Here is a 21,780-nt window from a genome sequence, read left to right on the forward strand (position 1 = left end):
AAGTACATTGGTGTGATCACCACTTTTTCATCATCCGGCACACGAGCAGCTTGGAAATACTGCTCCATATCCTATAAGAAATTTTCCAATTCCTTGGCACTTCTAGCACCACCATTAGCCTTTGGCTCCGGAATCCTCAACTTAGTGCGTTCATCACTTCTAGGGGCATAATTTTGCAATGCCCTTCGAAGTTCAGCACCTCCTCGCGTAGTTCTTCTTTCTCTTGGCGTACCAAGGCCATTTCTGCCAACGTTGTTTCATGCCTCGCCGCATAATCTGCCTCCAAACGTGCCATTCTAGCAAGAACAGAAGAATCGCCACCTATTTCAAGAGCCTGCCCAACCAGTGCTTCCAACTGCTCAACCCGTTGACGCAGTTCAGCTTTTGTGCCACCAGCCATGTTCTCAAATAGCACCACGAAATCTGCCACCGGTCGTCTTACCACTACCACGAACCTGCTCCGCTCTGATACCAGTTGTCACGGGGGCGTTTTTGGTCAGTCCAAAGTCACACCCGCGCGGCAGTCAAGTCACACACTTGACTCAGCCTTTCCTAAACACTTAACTAATTTTCAGCAAGTTTGGCCTTAATAAAATTTAAGGCAGTAAATAAAATATGAACAACAGCATATACGTGAAAATTTCCAACCCTTGTATTAATTTCGAAAATATACAAAGGACCCTCACTTTGCTATGAACACAATCCGCTCACAGCGCACTTTTGACAAAGAACACAAGTCGTTCTTGGCCAATACTAAGACCTGCCCAAGCCTAGCCTTAGTCCACTTTGAAACCCTCACGTTTCACTCTTGTTTCCCACTTATAATTTCACACGAAATTACCCACATAAATCTGACTAAGTCCCAAAGGCCCTATTTATAGAACATAGGCAGTCCTTAGACTTGACAGCACATGACACTTGTCGTCTACAGCTTTTGCCACTTGTCGGGCTAAGTTTAAATATGTTCCTAACATGTAGTTGACATTCCCAACTACTTAGGACACAATATACACGAAATGGATAATGGTACAAGCATAATCTGATCATGGGACAAAGAGGTTATGACTAGGTAACCGCCAAAACTGCCTATCATGTGCATTGCATGTGCCAACTTCATTTGCCCAGCTGAATCACGCCCAAGGCTTGCGTTGTGCCAAGCCTTAGCTCAATTTGACATTGCTCCGCGCCAATGTCTTGCCCGCAACCCACTGCCATGATTTTGCCACACACGCCCGGCGCCGCTTGCCGCCCGCACACCGCCTTGGCCTAGTTTCTGCCTTGTCCATGTCAACCTTCATTTCCCTCGTGTGTATTTTCCTTCACATAGCCCTGCCTTAGCTATTGAAAGCCATTGCCATCATCCCGTATTTCCGCCTTGCCTTAGCTTAGCCCACACTAGCTGCCACAACCCAAAAGTGCCATGCCAAGCGCGCGTTGCCTGTCCCAAGGCCTTGGCCAATATTTGCCCACAACAGCCCTCAATGACAATGTCTTGTCCGTCGCCCGCATGATTGTTTTGCCCGCACATAGGCTAATGACAAGGCCATCACGTCCAAATCCTTGCCACAGCTGTGCCACGCCCGATGACAAAGAGTTAGGGTCTAACAAGTCTTAGATATTTTGATGAATAGATAAAAATTAGGTGCGGTAGAAAATGAATAGAGTAATAAATGGGTAGACGCGGTTTCCTAATATGGAATACCGAGGAAATTAAATCGCCGTTCCGTGCACGCATATATCCTCCAATATGCAAAGCAAATTCTGCAATAAAATGAATTAGTGTAGTAGACTTTTGGAAGACCTGCAGCTTACCACCGAACGGTGTCGTATGCGTCCTTCAGCCATAAATTCCACTCTTGCTACTACTTTGTAGTACTGCCACTTGAGCGACCTCCATACTTGAGAGCTACAATTTGATCGAAAATGTGGAAAGCCTTTGGACAGACGATGATGTATAGCAGCTTGTGGTCAGTACAGCAGCTTTTGTGGATGATCTTACTACTCCTATTTCCATGTCACTTCTTGCATGCTTTCTATCTTCCCGGCGTTGCTCCTCGCGATTTTCAAACTGTAAAAAGTTTTCTCCTCTTTCTGCTCTTAGCATTTTAAATTTAGTAGATAAATATTCTCACTTCTTCTTCGTGGAGACAAATATTATATTACTCCTTCTTCTATTTCCTTTGATATTATTTCCTTATTCGTCCGTTCAACTACAATGACACAATTCTATATTTTAGCTTTTATTGTCATACTAATGTTATGACATATTTAAGATGAGAGATTTTGGAAGTGTTATAGTCACAAGAAATGTTATGGATACTACTTGAACCTTTGATCAGTGGGATTCGTCTTGTTTAACACCAGAAGTTTTAAAATTTTCTTTTCCTTTTTAAACTCGTGTCGAGTCAAACTATGTCAAAAAGTGGAACGAATGTAGTAATTAATATGAGGATGATAGCTACATATTGTTTAGTACTGAAACATTACTAGTTCCCTTGCACTGTATGATCGTTTGGCAGATGTAGTGGGTCGAAAGCTAGCATGGTTGCAGCCACAGTCCTAATCTTGAGATACATATACCTATATCTATCCTGAATTGGTACTTGTTGCCAAAATATTTTCATTGAACGCATGGTCCTCTGTAAACTAAATAATTGTCTGTTTGTGATTAGGAAAATGAAGGTATAATGTACTCAACAAATTTGATTTGGGGGATAATGACTGAGAAAAGCTTTGTTTTCTCTTGTTTTTTATTTTTCTTCAGAGGCATAACCAATTATGTGCAAAAAATTTCTCACCTAATCAAATGATAATTCCTGAGGATTCATGTCATGATTGTTTTTTTTTTTTTGGCCTTTGTTTATGCCTTGTTCATTAGGAAATACATTCAGTAAACTTGGAAATATGCTTGATAGACATTCTGGTTTAGTAACTTTATCGATACATCAAGGCTGTAGCAGATTAAAAGCTTCGACAGTCGTGGTCATAGCCACTATTTTAGGTTTCATTCAACAATATATACGTAGTTTGAAAATTCTTTAAAATATTTTAATAATACCAAGACTGCACGTATTGCCACAAAGATGCAGAGGATACAGTGCTGTTTTACGCCAATTGACTTAAAATCTAGGATCCTCTCTGTATAGAGGATAGTTTGATAATAGTAGTACTAATTTACATTAAGGTTTTTTTAGATTTAATATGGTTCTGCTTGTGAATAAACCTACCAACTTCTTCACAGGGTGATTCTCTTCATGTTAAAGTAAACAAGCTTTCATCCACGAAGACACAGCTACCATACGATTATTACTTCCTGGGCTATTGTAAACCTCCAAAAGTTTCCAACAGTGCAGAGAATTTGGGAGAAGTTCTTCGAGGTGACCGTATTGAGAATTCTATCTATACTGTGAGTCTCTTTTAGCTATCCATCCATTACTAAAGAAAATTATGGTATGGTTTGAATGTGAAATATGATACAGTATGTTAGTTCTGAGCTAACTTTGAAAAGTTCTCCAGTTCAAGATGAGAGAGACAGACTCCTGCAAGGTGGCATGTAGAATCAAACTTGATGCAGTTTCTGCTAAGAATTTCAAAGACAAAATTGATGACGATTACCGAGTTAACATGTAAGGGTGAACAATTAATTGAGACTCCTTTTGTTTCACTTCAGTCATTTTGCTGATTGTGCTGTTTTATTTCTACTAATGTGGTGATGGACTTGTGGATACCTAAATACTTTTGCCTAGATAATTATAAGCTTTGAAGTTAGTTTTGTGTCACCTTATGCTGATTAGATTCTAAATACAGTTTTTGGATACATCTCTTATACATTTGATATTGTACAGGATTCTGGACAATCTTCCTGTGGCAGTTCCTCGGCAAACGATGGATGGAAGCGGAGAAAAAGTTTATGAACGTGGATATCAAGTTGGATTTAAAGGGAGATTTGCTGGGGTCTGAATCTTACTGTTTTGTTGCTATCTCTGAATATTGTTATTTGTTTGTTGACTGTAAATGTTGGTTTTGCAGAGGAAAGAGAAAAGTTATTTTATGAATAACCATTTGAATTTCAAGGTTATGTATCACGAGGATCTTGAGACGGGCACTGCTCGTGTTGTTGGTTTTGAGGTTATTCCCCTCAGGTTTGAACAACTTTCAAGCTTTCACTACTTGAATGAAAATCTTCTTATACCACTTCCCTTCTCTCTCCCATTTTCCTTTGACCTTTTTTCTGTTATTCTCTTTGTGAAACGATGATTAGGCATTCAGAAATAGAATTAGTTTTGCATGCTTAGTGATGATTTCAGAATGTTCAGCGGCAGTGGTCTCTTGTAACTGGTACATCAGTTTATTGTAGTTCTAGGACATTCACGTTTCGTGATGCAGCATTCAACTCTAGGTTTATCATAGTTTCTACTTGCTCAAGTTTGTGCACTTATTTGAGTGATAGAAGTGTTCAAGGTTTTCCAGTATCTAATTTGACTATGTTTCCATGTTATTTGGATCCAGTAATATCAAAAGTCCGACAGATTAATTGGTCCTGATCTTTGATTGCATTGGCAACCTTGCATGATGAAATTTTAATGCATAATTTTCTTACTAGAAGGTATATTATTGGTGTGCTTTGGCATTTCTATGCATATCTGTTGGAGATAACTGCTTTTTCTCTCTCGGTAACTCTCGTGTTCTGAGCTCACATGCTGATTTGAATCAGTATTAACCATGGCTACAAGAAGTGGGATGAACAGAACACTAAACTTACGACATGCAAACCTGGGAAGCCAACTGTATTCCGGACAAACTCTGTACCTCAAGAGATTGTTGCAGACAACGAAGTAGTATTTACATATGACGTTTCATTTGAGGTACATTGTTTTGTCATTAACACCTGCCTTGTCCTTCCCCTTGACATTCAGCTTCTTATTGGGCTTTATCCTTTGCCAGTCCAGTGATATCAGATGGGCGTCCCGTTGGGACTCATACCTCCATATGAATGGAGATCAGATCCATTGGTTTTCTATAATCAATTCTTTGATGATTGTGCTTTTCCTGTCTGGAATAGTAGCTATGATCATTATGAGAACTATATACAGAGACATTGCCAACTACAACCAGTTGGAACAAGATGAAGCCCAAGAAGAAACTGGATGGAAGTTGATACATGGAGATGTCTTCAGGCCACCTGAAAATTCCAGTTTACTGTGTGTGCATGTTGGGACAGGAATCCAAGTTCTTGGAATGTCCCTTGTCACAATGATATTTGCTTTACTTGGATTTCTCTCGCCTTCTAATCGTGGTGGGCTAATGACCGCCATGGTTTTGCTATGGGTGTTCATGGGCTTAATTGCTGGTTACTCCTCAGCTCGATTGTACAAAATGTTCAAAGGAACAGACTGGAAAAAAATGTCATTGCAAACAGCCTTTATGTTCCCCGCTTTTCTTTTTTCCATCTTTTTCGTGCTGAATGCTCTAATATGGGGAGAGAAATCTTCTGGAGCTGTACCCTTTGGGACAATGTTCGTCCTTGTGCTTCTCTGGTTTGGCATTTCAGTACCATTAGTCTTCCTGGGAAGCTTCCTTGGTTATAGAAAACCTGCAGTTGATGATCCTGTTAAAACAAATAAGATTCCTAGACTGATCCCTTTGCAGCCTTGGTACATGAATCCTCTATTCACTACACTTTTCGGAGGCATACTTCCGTATGGTGCAGTGTTTATTGAGCTCTTTTTTGTCTTGACATCCATATGGCTCAACCAGTTTTATTACATATTCGGATTTCTCTTCATTGTCTTTACCATTCTTATAGTCACTTGCGCGGAGATAACCATTGTACTAGCCTACTTCCAATTATGCTCTGAGGACTATCGCTGGTGGTGGCGAGCCTATTTGACTTCCGGTTCTTCTGCATTGTACCTATTCTTGTATTCCATCTTTTATTTCTGTGCCAAGTTGGAGATCTCAAAGCTGGTCTCAGGTATTCTCTACTTTGGTTATATGCTGATTGGGGCTTATGCATTTTTTCTACTCACTGGGACTATTGGCTTCTTGGCATGCTTGTGGTTTGTTCGGAAGATATATTCTGCTGTAAAGATTGATTGATCACTGCCAAGAATAAACTGTTGTCAATCCCACGTCTGTAAAGATTGAATTATTACAGACACCAAAATGTTTAGAACAGAGTGCTCTTTTCTTTCTTTTCCTTTCCCCTCCACTTTTACCTTATGGAAGTTGTGAGGGAGCTATAAACACTGGGAAATCTTACTATAACTTATCTATTGCGCCATTTTGATATCTGGTTACCCTTAAAGTCGAATGATAATTAAACGTATAAGTAGTTTTAAAGGATATGTGATTTCACTGGGCACAAGCTGATAAATGTAAGAATTAATGATAGAAATTACAGTAAAATAAACCAAACCAATGTGATGAACAATTATGGCCCTTGAGCTAATTGCCCTCAAACCAACTGAACAAGCTATTGAAAGTATGAGCTGAACAACAGAGCTTGCAAGAGATAAAAATGCGATATACTTCTGTGATATGCGTGAATGTCAGATGATTACAAATGGTTAAGACCCTCTTTATATAGTAGATGAATCCTATTTACGGTATAATTATAATTATAGAAAGAAATCACATGATTAGCTAAACAACCGCCCTTGATTTGATCTGTTCCGAGATTTTCGCCATGATCCTCGACCAGTCACGGATATCTCGCATTTTCGTTATTATGCTATCTTCGGTCTTGCTCGATGTCTATCCCGTTCGATCTCGATCATTATTGGTCTCAATCTCGAAAGGTATTTCGAATCCCGAACTCGGTACCTTATCCTCGTGTCTCGGTCTGATATGCTATGGGGACGATCCTCGATCCATCCCCCTGGTCTCGGTTAATCAATAAAATCGGGTGGGCCCGATTTTAACCGTATACAGATAGTCCCCTCGCTTTTTGGAATGCAATGACAAGAAACGAATTGAGTTTTCGAACCGGACCTTGCTTTACCATGATGTAAGCATTGTGACACAAGCGGTAGAGGTGACTGATACGTCTCATCGGTTCCATTTCCCAGGCATTTAAGGCGCGTCAGTTGCCAGTCGGCCACTAGCAACTTTGAACCGTCGCCGTGAAACCCATAAATAGGCCTCTTTTCCACTCTTTCAAACTTTACTTTTAATCTCTTCTGCTCTAATCTTCAATGCTCTTTGCATTCTTCAAGTTCTTCATTTACAAATCTTCAAGTTTCATTGCTAACCTCTTTTTTTTTAAAACACCGAATATCCTAATCTCTGTTCTTCCTTGTTCACAAAAATGGCTAAGACTTCTAAAATTGTCCCTCATAAGGAAACCGCTTCTTCATCAAAGTCCGTCGGCGCCGCAGCCGCGGCGGAACATCCCCTCGCGGACTTCATTCCGACGAAGTGTGCCACTGCTGCTGATTTCAAGGTGGAGAATACACCCTCGACACCGGGTCGATGTGAACCCATGTCGAGGTACATGTGTACGATTACCCAAAGCCTCATCGAGAAGGTGAAAGAGGAGTGCAACTGGGCAGGCAAGGATATAGTAGTGCCTAGCCCCGAGGAGTCCATCACAACTCACAAGGAGGGGTATCTGAGCGTCTATACCTACCCCTTCACGATGAGTCCCTTAGACCCTTTTATCGTTGCCTTTTGCAAGAGGTACGATGTCACTCTAGGCCAAATCCACCCGTCGTTTTGGAGGATCGTGATCCTCCTTTGAATCTTTGTAAGCAAGATGGAAGGGCATCTTTTTACCCTCGATCACCACATGCGCCTCTACCGCCCCTAGCTTTATCGTGGAGGCATGATCAAGCTTTATTGCCGAGCTACCAAACCCCCGTTCTCGAGCATAGATGAGACCCGAGACTGAGGTTGGATGGGCAGGTTTGTCCGAATAAAGACTTCGGATCTATTCCCTGCCGAAGATATGTCGTTCCCTAAAAAGTGGAACATGAAACGTAAGCACTGTTTTGCCTTTGAATATTGTTTTGCCGTTTTACTTCTTGCGTTTCCCTCATCTAAGTTTTTTGTATTGTAGCTGTGACCGTTGTGCCGGAAGTGATCCCCAACCTGAGGCAATGGGTCGAGGGATTGTTGTCACAAAAAACTTTTTCCGAGCGGGCTTGGATGGAGTTGTCAAGGGGCCAATGGGAGGCTCGTAACCATAGTAATCTTCTTTCCTTAGAAAATTTTTCATTCGGGTTTTGTTATTGTACTTACTCCTTCTTTTCAATTTGTAGGCCTCGAGAAGGATGTGCCAATGAGGCCCCCCTCTGTTGAAAAAGAGGCACTCTTTTCCCCATCTGCCCCGAAGCAGGACAAAGAGAAGAAAACGAAGGAGGCTCCGAGTTCTCTAGTCCCGGAAAAGAAAAGGCTGGCCAGGAGGCCTCGTAAGCCTAATTGGAATGTCATCCACGTATCCCTGGAGTCCGTCCAACAAATAATGGACGAGACCGAAGACGAAGAAGAAGAAGAAGAAGAAAGCTCTGGATTGGTGACTCATGTGCGAGTTGGCACCGAGGTTTAAAGAATCATTGGATAGGTGGAAGCCGAAGCTGCTTTGCCCCAACCTGACGAGATCGAGTCGGAAATAGTTGAAGATGCATCACCTCGAGGTGGGGAGGCCACCGAGGAGGCGGTCGAGGCCGGTGCAGAAACCACGCCCAATGCTTCCTGTGACGAAGGCGGAGCCCCAAAAGATTCACTTAGGGCAATGGATATTGGAGATTTCTCCTCACTGCCTTCATTCTCGGATAAGACAATTAAGGACGCTCAGACAATGGAGGCTCGCCCCAGCGAAGAGGTCCACGGAGCAGAAGACCTTTTTGGCGGCTATTTTGCTTAAGTGGAGGATGTCACCAGTCTGGGTAACTTGGACATACCGAGGAAGAGCTCGAATGAGGCTTTCTCGAGCTTTAAACGGACCAACCAATTCCCGGCCCCCAACGTCGACCCCGACCGCAAGTGGCCTCTTATCATCTCTATCCCGAAAGATACTCAAGTTTTCTCTGCCCCTGTAGGGGTGGCTAGCTATCTTCGATGCTTGGTCTCTGAGGAGGACCAAGCCAAAATGGATGCCGTGGATGTTGCCTGCTTGTTCAACGAGGCCCAACATGCTTTGAATCAGGTAAGTTCAAGGGCCATTATCTTTTCATGACTTTGACTTGTAGATATCTCTAACATTTCTTCCTTTGTCGTAGGTTTCAGTGTTACATCACGAGGCCTTTCTTCGAGTCCGAGAGGAACGCAAGGCCAAGGTCTAGGGCCTCACTGAGAAGTGCAATACTTACAAGCTTCAGAAGCTTCAGGTAGACCTGGTGGAGGCTCGAGATGCGCATACTGAGATGGCCGAGCAGGTATTCCGAGTTATTCATGATAGTGAGCACGAGTCCGAGATAACAACTAAAAATCCCTTCTTGTAGGTTCGACAGAGGCTCGAACAGATCAAGGGCCTCCAAGAGCAAATAGATAAAGTATGAGTCGAAGCTGAACAGTTCAAGGGATGTATGGACATTTTGGCTGCACAAAAGGAAACAGTTCAAGCAGAGCTGGATTTGGCCAAGTCATAGCTTCGATATGTAAGAGAGAATGCCTCGGTTCAAGTGAAGAAAGTCGAGGAACTCATCAAGAATCCTTAGTTATCAACTCCCCCAAACTTAAGCTTTTGCTTGTCCTCAAGCAAACAATGTAAGTCCCACCTCCTTAAGAATAAAACCAAGAAAATTCAGCTATCCTAAGGTGACCTCATCTAGGATCAATTGGGACTATCAATTGCCCTCAATTCAAATGAATCATTAACAACATTCAACCGTTTTAAGCACTATGGTTTTAGTGCGACACAAAAGCATCAAGAGTTGACTCAAATCATCAAGGAAACTCTTTCTACTACATTGGTCATTGTGGAACCCAAACTCATACTCCCCACTGTTCCTTTAGCAAAACCTCACTTTTAGATTGTAGAACTTAGAACGAGGATTGTGGAAAACACACTCATCTCTCTCAAAGAAAGATCACAAGTTCGGCTCTAAGTACCATAAGCTTGCCCCTTATGTGAGTCACCACTAATGTAAGTTTCACTCAACTTAAGATCGTATAGGGCTTTTGTGGGGATACAATGAAGGCTTTTGGTTCAGGGTAGGATATATTTGGTCTGAGAAGGTTTCATCTTCCCTTAAGAACTTTCTTTGCTTTATTTTGGCACATATTCTCTTAACTCTTTGAGTCATTTACTTCTTTCTTAGGGGTTAGAGAGACACACCGTCACTCTTTCTTGTTCATTTCAAACCTTTTTCTCCTTTCTAATATTCCCACGCCTTTCATCTCTTTACTTTTATTGAATCCTTTCATTTCTTCTACATTATTCATTCTTTTTGGCTTTTTGATTTTCTTTCTTTTTCTTTTTTCTTTTCCTTTTCTTCATTTTGTACTTTTTTATCACTTTTTGCATTCCTCGTCTCTCCCCCCAAACTTATGCCTTTGCCTTGTGCTAAGGAAAGATCGGGTGCCAAGAGAGGGTCTTTTTAGAACAGGTAAAGGCTTGTATCATGGTCATTGAAAGAAAAAGGGCTATGGCTCAAAGGGGTTGACTAGGGATATTATCATTGGTAGGCTATGGATGTTTTCAAGAATACCATTCGGATCAAGGAGAGCCTATAATCACTTCTCATGTCAAACTACACTTAGGATTTCGCCTAGACAAACATTCAGGGCAAGTTCTATACTCAATGGCACGGGACTTGGACTTGCAAATCAAATTATCACCATACAAGCTATAGGATTGTTAAACAGACAGAGTCGGGGCCCACAACAACCTTAGCTAAGTTTTGAGCAACGCAAATGGTCCCAAAAAATCACTTGATGATTATTATCCAATACAATAGTCTCAAGGTCACAACTGTCACCATCCTATACACACCAATTTGTTTTTAACCATAAGGTCAAAGGCAAATGTATTAGGCCCAAGTGAAGCTTTGCTTGAGGCACTATTACTCACTAGCTACTATTTACACAAAAACGAAAAGAAAATAGACTCAAACGCTTAAGAAGGTTGTCATGCCATCCATCATCGGGAAGGGCCACCCGGTTCACACAAACTCCACCTTTGGAAAGAACCGTGGCATTAAGAAAACCAAAGGCTATTGAACGCAAAACTCAAAATAAGAAGCTACGAACTGAAAAAGAAGCTACTAAAATAAAGTAAGAAGCTATGAAAGAAAATACGGAAGGTAAACTAAATATGTATAATAGGGGGTTTAAACGAATATACATAAGAGGGAATGAATATATACATAAGAAAGTAACTTTATATACAAATCAAGATTGCAAAAAACAAAAAGTGAAATAAACTGGTAAATTTATTTACATACCAAAGTGAAAAAGCATAACAAAAAGGAAAATAGTATCATAATTACAGTCCAACATCATCAAAATAGGCTACCCCCTCAAATGGAAGCTAGCATTATCCTCAATGCTAACTAGCCAAAAATAGGCTCAAAAAGAAGATAGAGAGTAAAGAAAACTCCCTATGGGTCCTCCGTCTACATGGGGTCATGTGGTAGCACAGGATCCTGTGGCTGGGCACCTGGATCAGCTGTCCCGGGAGCCCGTGGCTTGTCAGAAGTAGCACCCTCCGTCTCTGCCAACTCAATCACTGCATCATCTGCCTGGGGGATCACTCTCCTCCTCTTTGGTGCCCTCTCCAACTCCTGCTCCTGCTCCTGCTCCTGCTCCTGCTCCGGCTCAGTCTGAGCTGCTGGAGGCTGGTCATGAAACAATAGCTCCAATGGTAGATGATCAGCAGCCTTCATCTTTTCCACTTCTCCCCTCAACTCCTTCACAGACTCCTTTGAGGCACGAGTCTTCTTCAGCTTATGTGCGTATTTGCTCAGCTCCTTCAGTGTTTTCCCTTGTGCAGCAAGAGCATCCATTATCAGCTTTTGGTTGTCAAGGAGCTTCTTTCTGGTTGACTAGAAGCTCCTTGAGAGTCTCCTCTACCAAAGCTGGCACCTGAGGCTGTGGGGGCACTGACTGTGCTGCCACTGAACTAGAAAGTACAGACAACTTAGAAGTAGCTGCCTGCATCCAGTTGTTGATACTGGCAAGTGTTTGGCTCAAACGGTGGGCAGTCAATGGGTAGGCTAAGGATGATGGGATATCTGGAGTGGAAGCAGATGGTTCGGAGGCAATATCTGGTGTGGCTGCGGGAGGCTGAGAAGAAGTGACCACTACTACTGGCTCTTCAGACTGGCCAATAGAAGTAGTGGCTTTGCCCTTAAGATCTTTGGCTTTGGGGTTGTCATCAGCCTTGAGGCTGTACCAGGAAAAGGGAATTTTGGGTTTCACCTTCACGTCAAAGTTCCTTTTCTCCACTTCCTGATCTTCCAAATACATTGTAAGAAAATTTGGGAAGGGGTATGATCTGTCACCCTTATTTACCACCCTAGTGATCACCCTAGACATAACATTCCCGACATTGATCGGGAACCCCGCCATAATAGACACCACCAATATCGCCTGGGAGACCGGCATAGATTTTTCATGGGTAGTGGGGTCCAGCCTGCTGCATACAAATGTCTCCCACTCTTTCGCCTCAAAATTTAGAGTCTTCCTCAAGATTGCAACTCCTGCTGTCAACCATGCTGGGGTGGTGCCCGGGAGAGCCAAATATGATGCTAACCATGGACGGGCCTCATCAAGTGCCAACTTCTCCAAGTATAATGATTCATCTTCCTCAGGAAATCCAGGTACTCATTGATTGTTTTTCCATCGAACTTCACTTTCAAGTTCCGCACTTTAGTCACTTTGGTATCCTTTTTGATGTGGGAAACATTGGCGTAAAACTCATTGACTAAGTGCTCGTTTGCCTCTGGCACCCTGCTGGTAAAGTAATCCCACCATAATCGTTCTCTGAATTGCCTCTTCACATTAGGGTTGTGAGGCAGGAGATCCCTCTTTATGAACTGGCGCTCAATAATAAGCGACCTTAGAGGCCACCATTCCCGGAACTTGTGGTATGCCAGCTCACTGACGAACCTCCTTTTACACACCTCGGGGTTTCTAGTTCTCTCCACACCACTGGGTTGGGGTTCTCTTCCTTCTTCTTCATCAATGGGATCCTCACCGGGTGTTGAAGTTGTAGGTGAGGTTGAAGCTGAAAGATTCACTCTCTTCTGCTGAGCCATCAGACGACTCAGCAGCAGAGGCAGCAGGAGCAGTTGGGGAGCCCAGTAGTGTTGGCTCGTCAGTGATCCGGAATCTCTCCGGGAAGTCTGACACATGTGTGGGGACATAATCAGTTTCTGAACCCTCCTGGGATGGCACATACTCACTCCCAGTGGAATGGGAGGCAACTTTATGTGCAGCTCTTATCTGCTTTCTCATCTCCCCAATGGATTTCCTCACAGCTGGGGTCAATTTGATTTGTCCTCGTCCCCTACCCCGGGAGGACTCCCCTCTTCCTTTCTGTTTGTTACGACCTCCTCTTGATTTAACCATTGTCTGCAAGGAGAATTCAGTTAATGTTTGTTAGTATCAATACCAGAAGAAGCAGTGAAGAGTACGACTGGAAACAGTTGACCGCGGACCGCGGAAAATGCATCGCGGCCGCAAAGATATCACCGCGGACTGCGAAAAATTGCACTGTGGCCACGGTGAGGTGGGATTCAAACTACCCACCCTCTGATTCAGGTTGACCGCAGACCACAAAAAATGATACGCAGCCGCGGTAAGGCACAGCGGACCGCGTAAAATCAACCGCGGTCGCGGTAGGCAAAACGAAGCAACATTGACCTAGGGTTTTTAGGTTTTATGCATTTTAGCACAAGTAAAAACACAAACAACTCCCCTAGGTAGTGAATAACAATTTAGAACTAAATTATCCCTAATCTAATTAACATTACGGGCTCATATGACTAATTTAAGAGAAAACAGATGAAGAAGAAAAAAGAAAGAACTAAACCTATCAATTTAGAAGAAAATAAGGACAAAATTAAAGATTCATGAGTGATTGAAGTTACCAGATGTGCAATGCAGATGATTGAAAATCAGTGCTTGAATTTGTGCAACCTAGGGTTTTGATGAACAGTGTTTTATGTCTCTTTAGAGTGAAAATGACTAAAAGTGTAAAATGAGGCCTGTGGGTCTATTTATAGAAAAAGACCTGGGACCCACACTACTTACCCACCGCGGACCGCGGTTATGAAACTCAGAAGGGCACTAGCATGGACTTCACCGCGGACCGCAGAGAATGCACCGCGGCCGCGGTAAGGCACCGCGGACCGTGAAAAATACATTGCGGCCGCGGTTGAAACTTTAGAGAACTATAACTTTGGCACATTTAGCACCGCTGACCGCGGTCAGTTACCGCCTCCGCGGTGAGCCCATCGCGGCCACAAAAAATGCATCACGGCAGCGGTCCAAACTGTAGAGAGTGCAACATTTTTCCAATTTGGTCCTGCACTGCATCAAAACATCCCTACATACATCTCACAACCAGTTGCTTCAAAAACATATCCTGCACTAAGAATGAAATCAAAAAGAAAGAAATAAAAACACATGGGTTGCCTCCCAAGAAGCACGTGATTTAACGTCGCAGCACGACGCAGGTTACCATCAAATCACTTTAGATGGATCATTGCCACCACGTGGCTGTCATCAATCTTGCCAAGATAGTGCTTGACTCTGTTCCCATTAACTCTGAAGATCTCTCTATTTTTGTTTTTCAAGTCAAGTGCACCAAATGGAGTCACAAGCACCACTTCAAAAGGTCCACTCCGTTTCGACTTAAGCTTTCCCGGAACAGACGTAACCGAGAATTGAAAAAGAGAACCAAATCACCCACTTTGAACTCTTTGCCACGAGCATACTTGTCACGAAGGTACTTCATCTTGTCCTTATACAAGGACGAACTGGAGTAGGCATGAAATCGGAATTCATCAAGTTCATTAAGCTGCTCCACACGAAGATTTGCTGCCACATCCCATTCAAGATTTAGCTTCCTCAAAGCCCACATGGGCTTGTGTTCCAACTCAACCAGTAGATGGCAAGCTTTCCCGAACACTAACCGATACGGAGCCATACCAATCGGAGTCTTATAGGCAGTCCTATAAGCCCATAGAGCATCATCCAATTTCTTTGACCAATCGTTCCTATTTCATTGACCGTCTTTGACAATATACTCTTTATTACCCTGTTTAAGACTTCAACTTGGCCACTCGTCTGAGGATGATAAGGGGTAGAAACTTTGTGATTGACATCGTACTTTGCAAGCAAAGTGTCAAAAGCTCTATTTCAAAAATGAGACCCCTCATCACTTATGATTTCTCGAGGAGTGCCAAACCTAGTAAAAATTACTCTTCTTGAGAAACGCAACAATACTCTGGGCCTCATTATTGGGTAAAGCCAGGGCCTCAACCCACTTTGAAACATAGTCAACTGCCACTAGAATGTATGTGTTGCCACATGAACTAACAAACGGGCCTATGAAATCAATGCCCCACACATCAAAGATATCAACTTCGAGAATAGTAGTGAGAGGAGATCTCATCCTTCTTCGAAATTCCACCCGCTCTTTGACATTCATCGCATCTCTTCACAAGTTCACTTGCATCCTTTTATGTTGGCCAGTAAAAACCACAACTAAGAACCTTTGAAGCTGTCCTCGCCCCACCATGATGACCACTGTAGGGAGACGAATGACAAGCCTCTAAAATACTCAATTGCTCCTCCTCCGGGACACATCTCCGGATCACACTGTCAGTGCAGATCTTGAACAAGTAAGGCTCATCCCAATAGTAGTACAAACTATCCCATTTAAGCTTCTTCCTTTGGTTAGAAGAGAGCTCTCACGGTACAATACCAGTCACAAGGAAGTTGGCAACATCCGCAAACCATGGCATGCTATTCACTGATACGGAGAGGAGTTTCTCATCAGGGAAAGAATCATTAATTTCAAGGCCATCAAGGGGCATTCCCTCCTCCTCCAAGCGGGACAAGTGGTCCGCCACTTGGTTTCACATCCTTTGCGATCCACAATCTCCAAGTCGAACTCTTGAAGTAATAAAACCCATCTCATCAATCATGTTTTGGAGTCCTTCTTGGTCATCAAGTAGCGAAATGCAACATGGTCAGTATGAATTATCACTTTAGCCCCCATGAGATAGGGCCTAATTTCTCCATTGCAAACACAATCGCCAACAACTCTCTTTCTGTCACCGTGTAATTCACTTGAGCATTATTCATTGTTTTGCTTGCATAATACACCGGGTGAAACATTTTATTCACTCTTTGACCCAAGACCGCTCCAACTGCAACATCACTCGCGTCACACATGAGCTCAAAAGGCAAGATCCAATTGGGTGCTGTAATAATAGGAGTGGTGGTTAACTTGTACTTGAGGGGTTCAAAAGCTATCATGCATTCCTCATTGAACACGAACTTCGCATCCTGTTCCAAAAGTTTGCACAAAGGATTCACTACATTCGAAAAGTCCTTGATAAATCTGCGGTAGAACCCCGCATGCCCAATAAAACTTCTATCCCCCTTGACTAAGTAGGGGGAGAAAGTTTTGAAATCACTTAAATTTTGGCCTTGTCCACCTCTATTTTGTTCTTTGAAATCTTATGGCCGAGGCAATGCCCTCCTCAACCATGAAGTGGCATTTTTCCCAGTTGAGCACAAGATTTGTCTCTTCACACAGAGCCAACACTTTGTCAAGGTTCTTCAAACGTTCATCAAAGGAGTCACCCACCACGCTGAAGTCATCCATAAACACTTCCGAGAAATCCTCTACCATGTCAGTAAAGATAGCCATCATACACCACTGGAAGGTAGCCGGTGCGTTACACAATCCGAAAGGCATCTTGGAAAATGTAAAGTTCCCGTATGGGCATGTGAAGGTGGTTTTCTCCTGATCCTCCGGGGCAATCAATATTTGATTGTAGCCTGAATACCTATCCAGAAAATAGTAAAAGGCATGCCCCGCAAGTCTATCTAACATCTGGTCAAGAAAGGGCAATGGGAAGTGATCCTTCCGGGTCACTTTATTCAACTTGTGGTATTCCATGCACACCCGCCATCCAGTGACAGTCCTGGTAAGAATTAGCTCATTTTGCTCATTAGTCACCACAGTCATACCACCCTTCTTTGGCACACATTGCACCGGAGAATAATCTTGTGCATGCAAAAGGCAGGGCTTATTCTCGGAATATCTGCTAGAGTCTATCCAGTTGCCTTCTTCCGTCTTTGGAGCATCGCCAATGTGGCATCTACCTGCATGTTAGTAAGACAAGAGGAAAGAATAACTGGCAAAGTTGAATTAGGGCCTAAGAATTCATACCTGAGGTGTGAAGGCAAGGCTTCTGCTTCAAAATGGGAGGTTCCTCAAATGAGGGCTTTGTTGGGGGAGTTTTTCTGTTCTCAAGATCCAGAGAAAGCTTACGGGGCTCATAAGAATAAGACCCCATACCATGTAAAGCATTCACACACTCCACCCTTCCTTCATCTTCACTGACATCTAGGTTCAACAATACTGCCTCTAGAGGATCCTCCACATTTATCATGGCACTAGTATCATCAACGATCACCTCCGTGACAAGATCCATAAAGGAGCACGCTTCCTTGCTATTTGGTTGCTTCATTGATTTGCACACATGAAAGACCACTTTTTCATCACCCATCCGAAAGGTGAGTTCCCCTGCTTCCACATCAACTAAAGCCTTCCCAGTTGCAAGGAAAGGTCTTCCCAAGATTATAGGCACCTCATAATCGACCTCGCAGTCGAGAATCACAAAATCAGCCGGCAAGATAAATTTGTCCACCCGGACAAGAACATCATCAATTATACCCAATGGCCTCTTCATTATTCTATCCGCCATTTGTAATCTCATGGAAGTCGGCCTCGGTTGCCCAATAACCAAAGTTTTGAAAACGGAGTAAGGCATCAAGTTGATACTTGCCTCCAAATCACATAGAGCTTTTGCAAAGTTTGCACTCCCAATGGTGCAAGGAATGGTGAAAGCGTCGGGATCTTCTAGCTTCGGATCCATCGAGTGCACTATTGAACTAACTTGGTGGGTCATCTTGATGGTCTCACAATCCATAGATCTTTTCTTTGTCACCAAGTCTTTCATGAACTTGGCGTAACCCGGCATTTGTTCTAGAGCCTCCACCAAAGGCACATTAATTGATAAGCTCTTCATCATGTCAATAAATTTCTTAAACTGGTTCTCATTTTTCTGCTTCGCGAGCCTTTGAGGATAAGGTGGAGGTGGCCTTGGCTTTAGGCACAACCGTTTTCGGCATGTCTATTATGTGTTCCCTAGACGGGTTCACGTCATTCTGAGTTTCCACCTCGTTATCTTGGATATCAATCCTCACTTCCTCATTCAAGTTCTCATCAGTCACATTCTCAACCACCAAAGGGATATCATCTGCTTGCAATTCAACTTCATCACTCAAAATTTCTTTTTATTTGGAGGCATTCACATCACCGCCTCGTCGACTACTTGAAGTTACCGCCATTGCATGCCCGGTATTATTCCCACCCTTCGGGTTGACTACCGTATCACTAGGTAGAGCCCCCTTAGGGCGAGTATTCAAGGATTGTGAGATTTGGCCTAATTGAACCTCCAAGTTTCTGATTGAAGTATTGTGGGATGCCAACTGCGTATCAGAGTCAACATTCTTTTTCATCATCTGTTCAAACATCATTTCAATTCTCCCCATTTCATTGTTGGATGAACTAGGACCTTGGGATGTAAATGGGGGTGGATTGTTCGGTTGTTGATACATCGGGGGCCTTTGAAAGCCTTGCCCCCAATTTCTTTGATTGCTATTGTTCCAACCACCCTGATTGTTGTTTCCACCACAGTTGTTGTTGTTGCCACTCCAGTTGTTGTTGTTGCCACTCCAATTACCCTGATTATTCTGGTTATTTTTCTGGTTGCCCCAATTTGAATTTTGGTTGTTGTTCCCCCAATTACTATTCCCTTGTTTTTGTTGATTTCTCCAATTGCCTTGGGATCTCCATTGTTGTTGTTCGTTAGAAGAATTGCCCCTTTGGCACTGATAGTTATTCACATATTGCACTTCTTCATTCCGCTCATCATACCCATCATCTTGGAACCCACCACTATCTTGGTCATATTGATCCGAACTCCCTAGGTTCTGTTGACCTCTTTGTCTTCTTTTGTTCACTAACATGTTGACACCCTCCATAGCATTTACTTGTCGTGGAGTTTGAACCTGCTGTAATTGTGCCTTTGCTAGCTGGTTCATTGTTGTTGTCAGTTCTGCTATTGTCTGCCCATGATCATGGAGCTCTTTGTGCAAGTGAATGACCGTGGGGTCACCTTGTGGCACATTGGCTAGACTTTGCCAAGCGAAGGAAGTGTTTGCCATCTCATCCAGTATCTCACAAGCCTGATCATACGGTGTGTTCATGAAATTGCCCCCGTCGAGTTGGTTCACTATGCACTGATTTGTTGTATTAATGCCTTGGGAGAATGTCTGTTGTATCATTGCCTCAGTCATATCATTATTTGGGCATTCCTTTACCATAGTCCGGTATCTCTCCTATATCTCATGCAATGGTTCGTTGGTCTCCTGTTTGAAAACTAAAATTTCATCCCTCAAGGTTGCCATGTGGCCCGACGAGAAAAACTTTGCAATGAATTTATCAGCCAACTCGTCCCACGTATGGATGGTGTGGTTATGAAGTCTCTCCAGCCAATCCAATGCTTTCCCTCGAAGAGAAAAAGGGAATAATCTCAACCGTAGGGTATCCTCGGACACATTCGTTTGCTTGCTCCCCCAACAGGTATCAAAAAATCCTTTAAGGTGCTTGTAAGAACTTTGATGGGGAGCACCCGTGAAATACCCTCGCTGCTCCAACAATGTCAACATCACGTTGGTAATTTGAAAATTGCTCGCACGGATCCAGGGCGGAACAATTTCACTAGCGTAGCCCTGGATTGAAAGCACTCGAGGTACATCTCTTGGAGGTGGCGGGGGAGGGTCTAGAATATTATTATCATTGGCCTGTCGGCCTCTCCTTTGTCCTTGAGGTACTAGAGGTACCTCATCCTCTCCATTGTCATCAACCTCCTCCCCTGGTGGAATATCTCCAAGAGGTGCGTTGTTTGCCATATTTTAGTACTTGAATTGATAATTCACCCAAGTAAGTAAACAAGAAGGAAATAAAAACTAAACACAAAACTAGATAGATAGCCAAAAACCATTTAGCTTCCTCGGCAACGGCGCCAAAAAGTGATCGAGTCCTACCCTACACCACTACAGAGTGGCAAGAGCGGTCGATGCAGCTTTTACCCGAGAAGGTCGGGATCGAATCCACAGGGAGCTAGAATGTTTGGGAATTGGGTTCCTATCTACACTAGTAACGTGCAAAGTAATTGTTTACACTTCTAAACATGCATTGATGGTTCACTAATCTAGATTATCACTAATGATGCTGAAATTAAGCTAAGTATGATATCTTTTTGTGAGGTTTTCTTAATTTATGGAAAGGCACTAGGGAAGTGACTTTCCCCTAGGTGAATACTTGACGAGTTCTAAAGCCTAAGGCAAAGTTATCATGTTTGGGATTGTGATATAGCCAATGCATGAAACTACTCACTCTATACCTCTCGGTAGCTTGAGTGACTTTTTCCTAATTGGCTTTCTCAAGACCAATTGGGTGTCAAAATTGTGCAAGCAATATAGGCTCAAGTCGGGTATTACTATCTCTAGGTTTAACCCTTTAATAGGGGCTATCAATCTCTTGAATACGCCCCAATTCCTTGTTGGCCTGATTTTCCTAGACTCAAGCTCTCTTTCTCAAGATGAGCCCAAGTCAAAAAGGCACAAATTAGTGTTTGCAACCACTAATTCAACATGGAAAACACAAATCTGGCCGAATGTCAACCACCCATAAACATCTAAGCCCTAAAACAAGAGACCCATCAAATACCCACACTAGGGTTAGCCACAACCCTAGCTAATGGGTCTAGCTACTCACAATAATGGAAGAAATCAGATATTGAGATGAAGAATAACCCATAAAATATAATTACAAGCTAAGATTCGAAGATTCAATGTTAAGCTAGCTACAAAATTACTCAAAATAGCTAAAAACGGCGTTCACGTGCTTAGCTACAGATAAGATGACCTAAAAATCTGAAAAAGAATTATTTATACAAGGCCGAATTTTCTCGACAAAAATGCCCCTGAAGGAGGTACCGCGGACCGCGGAAAATGGACTGCGGCCACGGTGAGGCTACCGCGGCCGCGTAAAATCAATCACGGACCGTGGTCAAGCCTTTCTGGCTTCAAATCTTGTTCTCTGAAGCTGGACACCGCGGACAACAATAAATGGACCGCGGCCGTGATGGCTTCACCGCTGCCGCATAAAATCAACCGCGGTCTCCGGTGTCTTGAAAACTTCCAAACTTCAGGCTCTCTGAATCTCTTCTCCGCGGACCGCAACAAATGGACCGCGGCCGCGATGAGGCTACCACGACCGCGAAGAATCAACCGCGGGCCACGTTGCTTGAAATTCCAGGATTGCATCTTTTCTGATCTTTGCCGCCGACGGACCGCGATAAAAGAACTGCGGTCGCGGTGGGTCTATTACAGCCGCAGTGGATTTACTGTTGTACCGGTGCTTTGACTTGTTCTTGGCACTTATGCAGGTTTCACTCCTTTTTGAGCTAGTTTTGACTTCCTTGTCACTTTTTGACCAAACACTACAAACAAGCACAACAT

At 43.1% G+C, this 21,780-nt stretch overlaps 1 protein-coding gene across 1 annotated transcript; it reads left to right on the forward strand.

The window, feature by feature from the left end:
- The first annotated feature begins 1,749 nt into the window (after positions 1-1,749).
- On the forward strand, positions 1,750-6,283 carry LOC109215571 (transmembrane 9 superfamily member 7-like). The gene is made up of 7 exons (XM_019379663.1): positions 1,750-2,070; positions 3,242-3,406; positions 3,517-3,626; positions 3,846-3,954; positions 4,030-4,142; positions 4,715-4,865; positions 4,945-6,283. Exons 1-7 carry the CDS (start codon positions 1,924-1,926, stop codon positions 6,097-6,099), a joined length of 1,950 nt encoding a protein of 649 aa, XP_019235208.1. The 5' UTR covers positions 1,750-1,923; the 3' UTR covers positions 6,100-6,283.
- The last annotated feature ends 15,497 nt before the right edge of the window (positions 6,284-21,780 follow it).

The sequence above is a fragment of the Nicotiana attenuata genome, unplaced genomic scaffold (genome assembly GCF_001879085.1).
Source record: "Nicotiana attenuata strain UT unplaced genomic scaffold, NIATTr2, whole genome shotgun sequence".
Lineage (NCBI taxonomy): Eukaryota > Viridiplantae > Streptophyta > Magnoliopsida > Solanales > Solanaceae > Nicotiana > Nicotiana attenuata.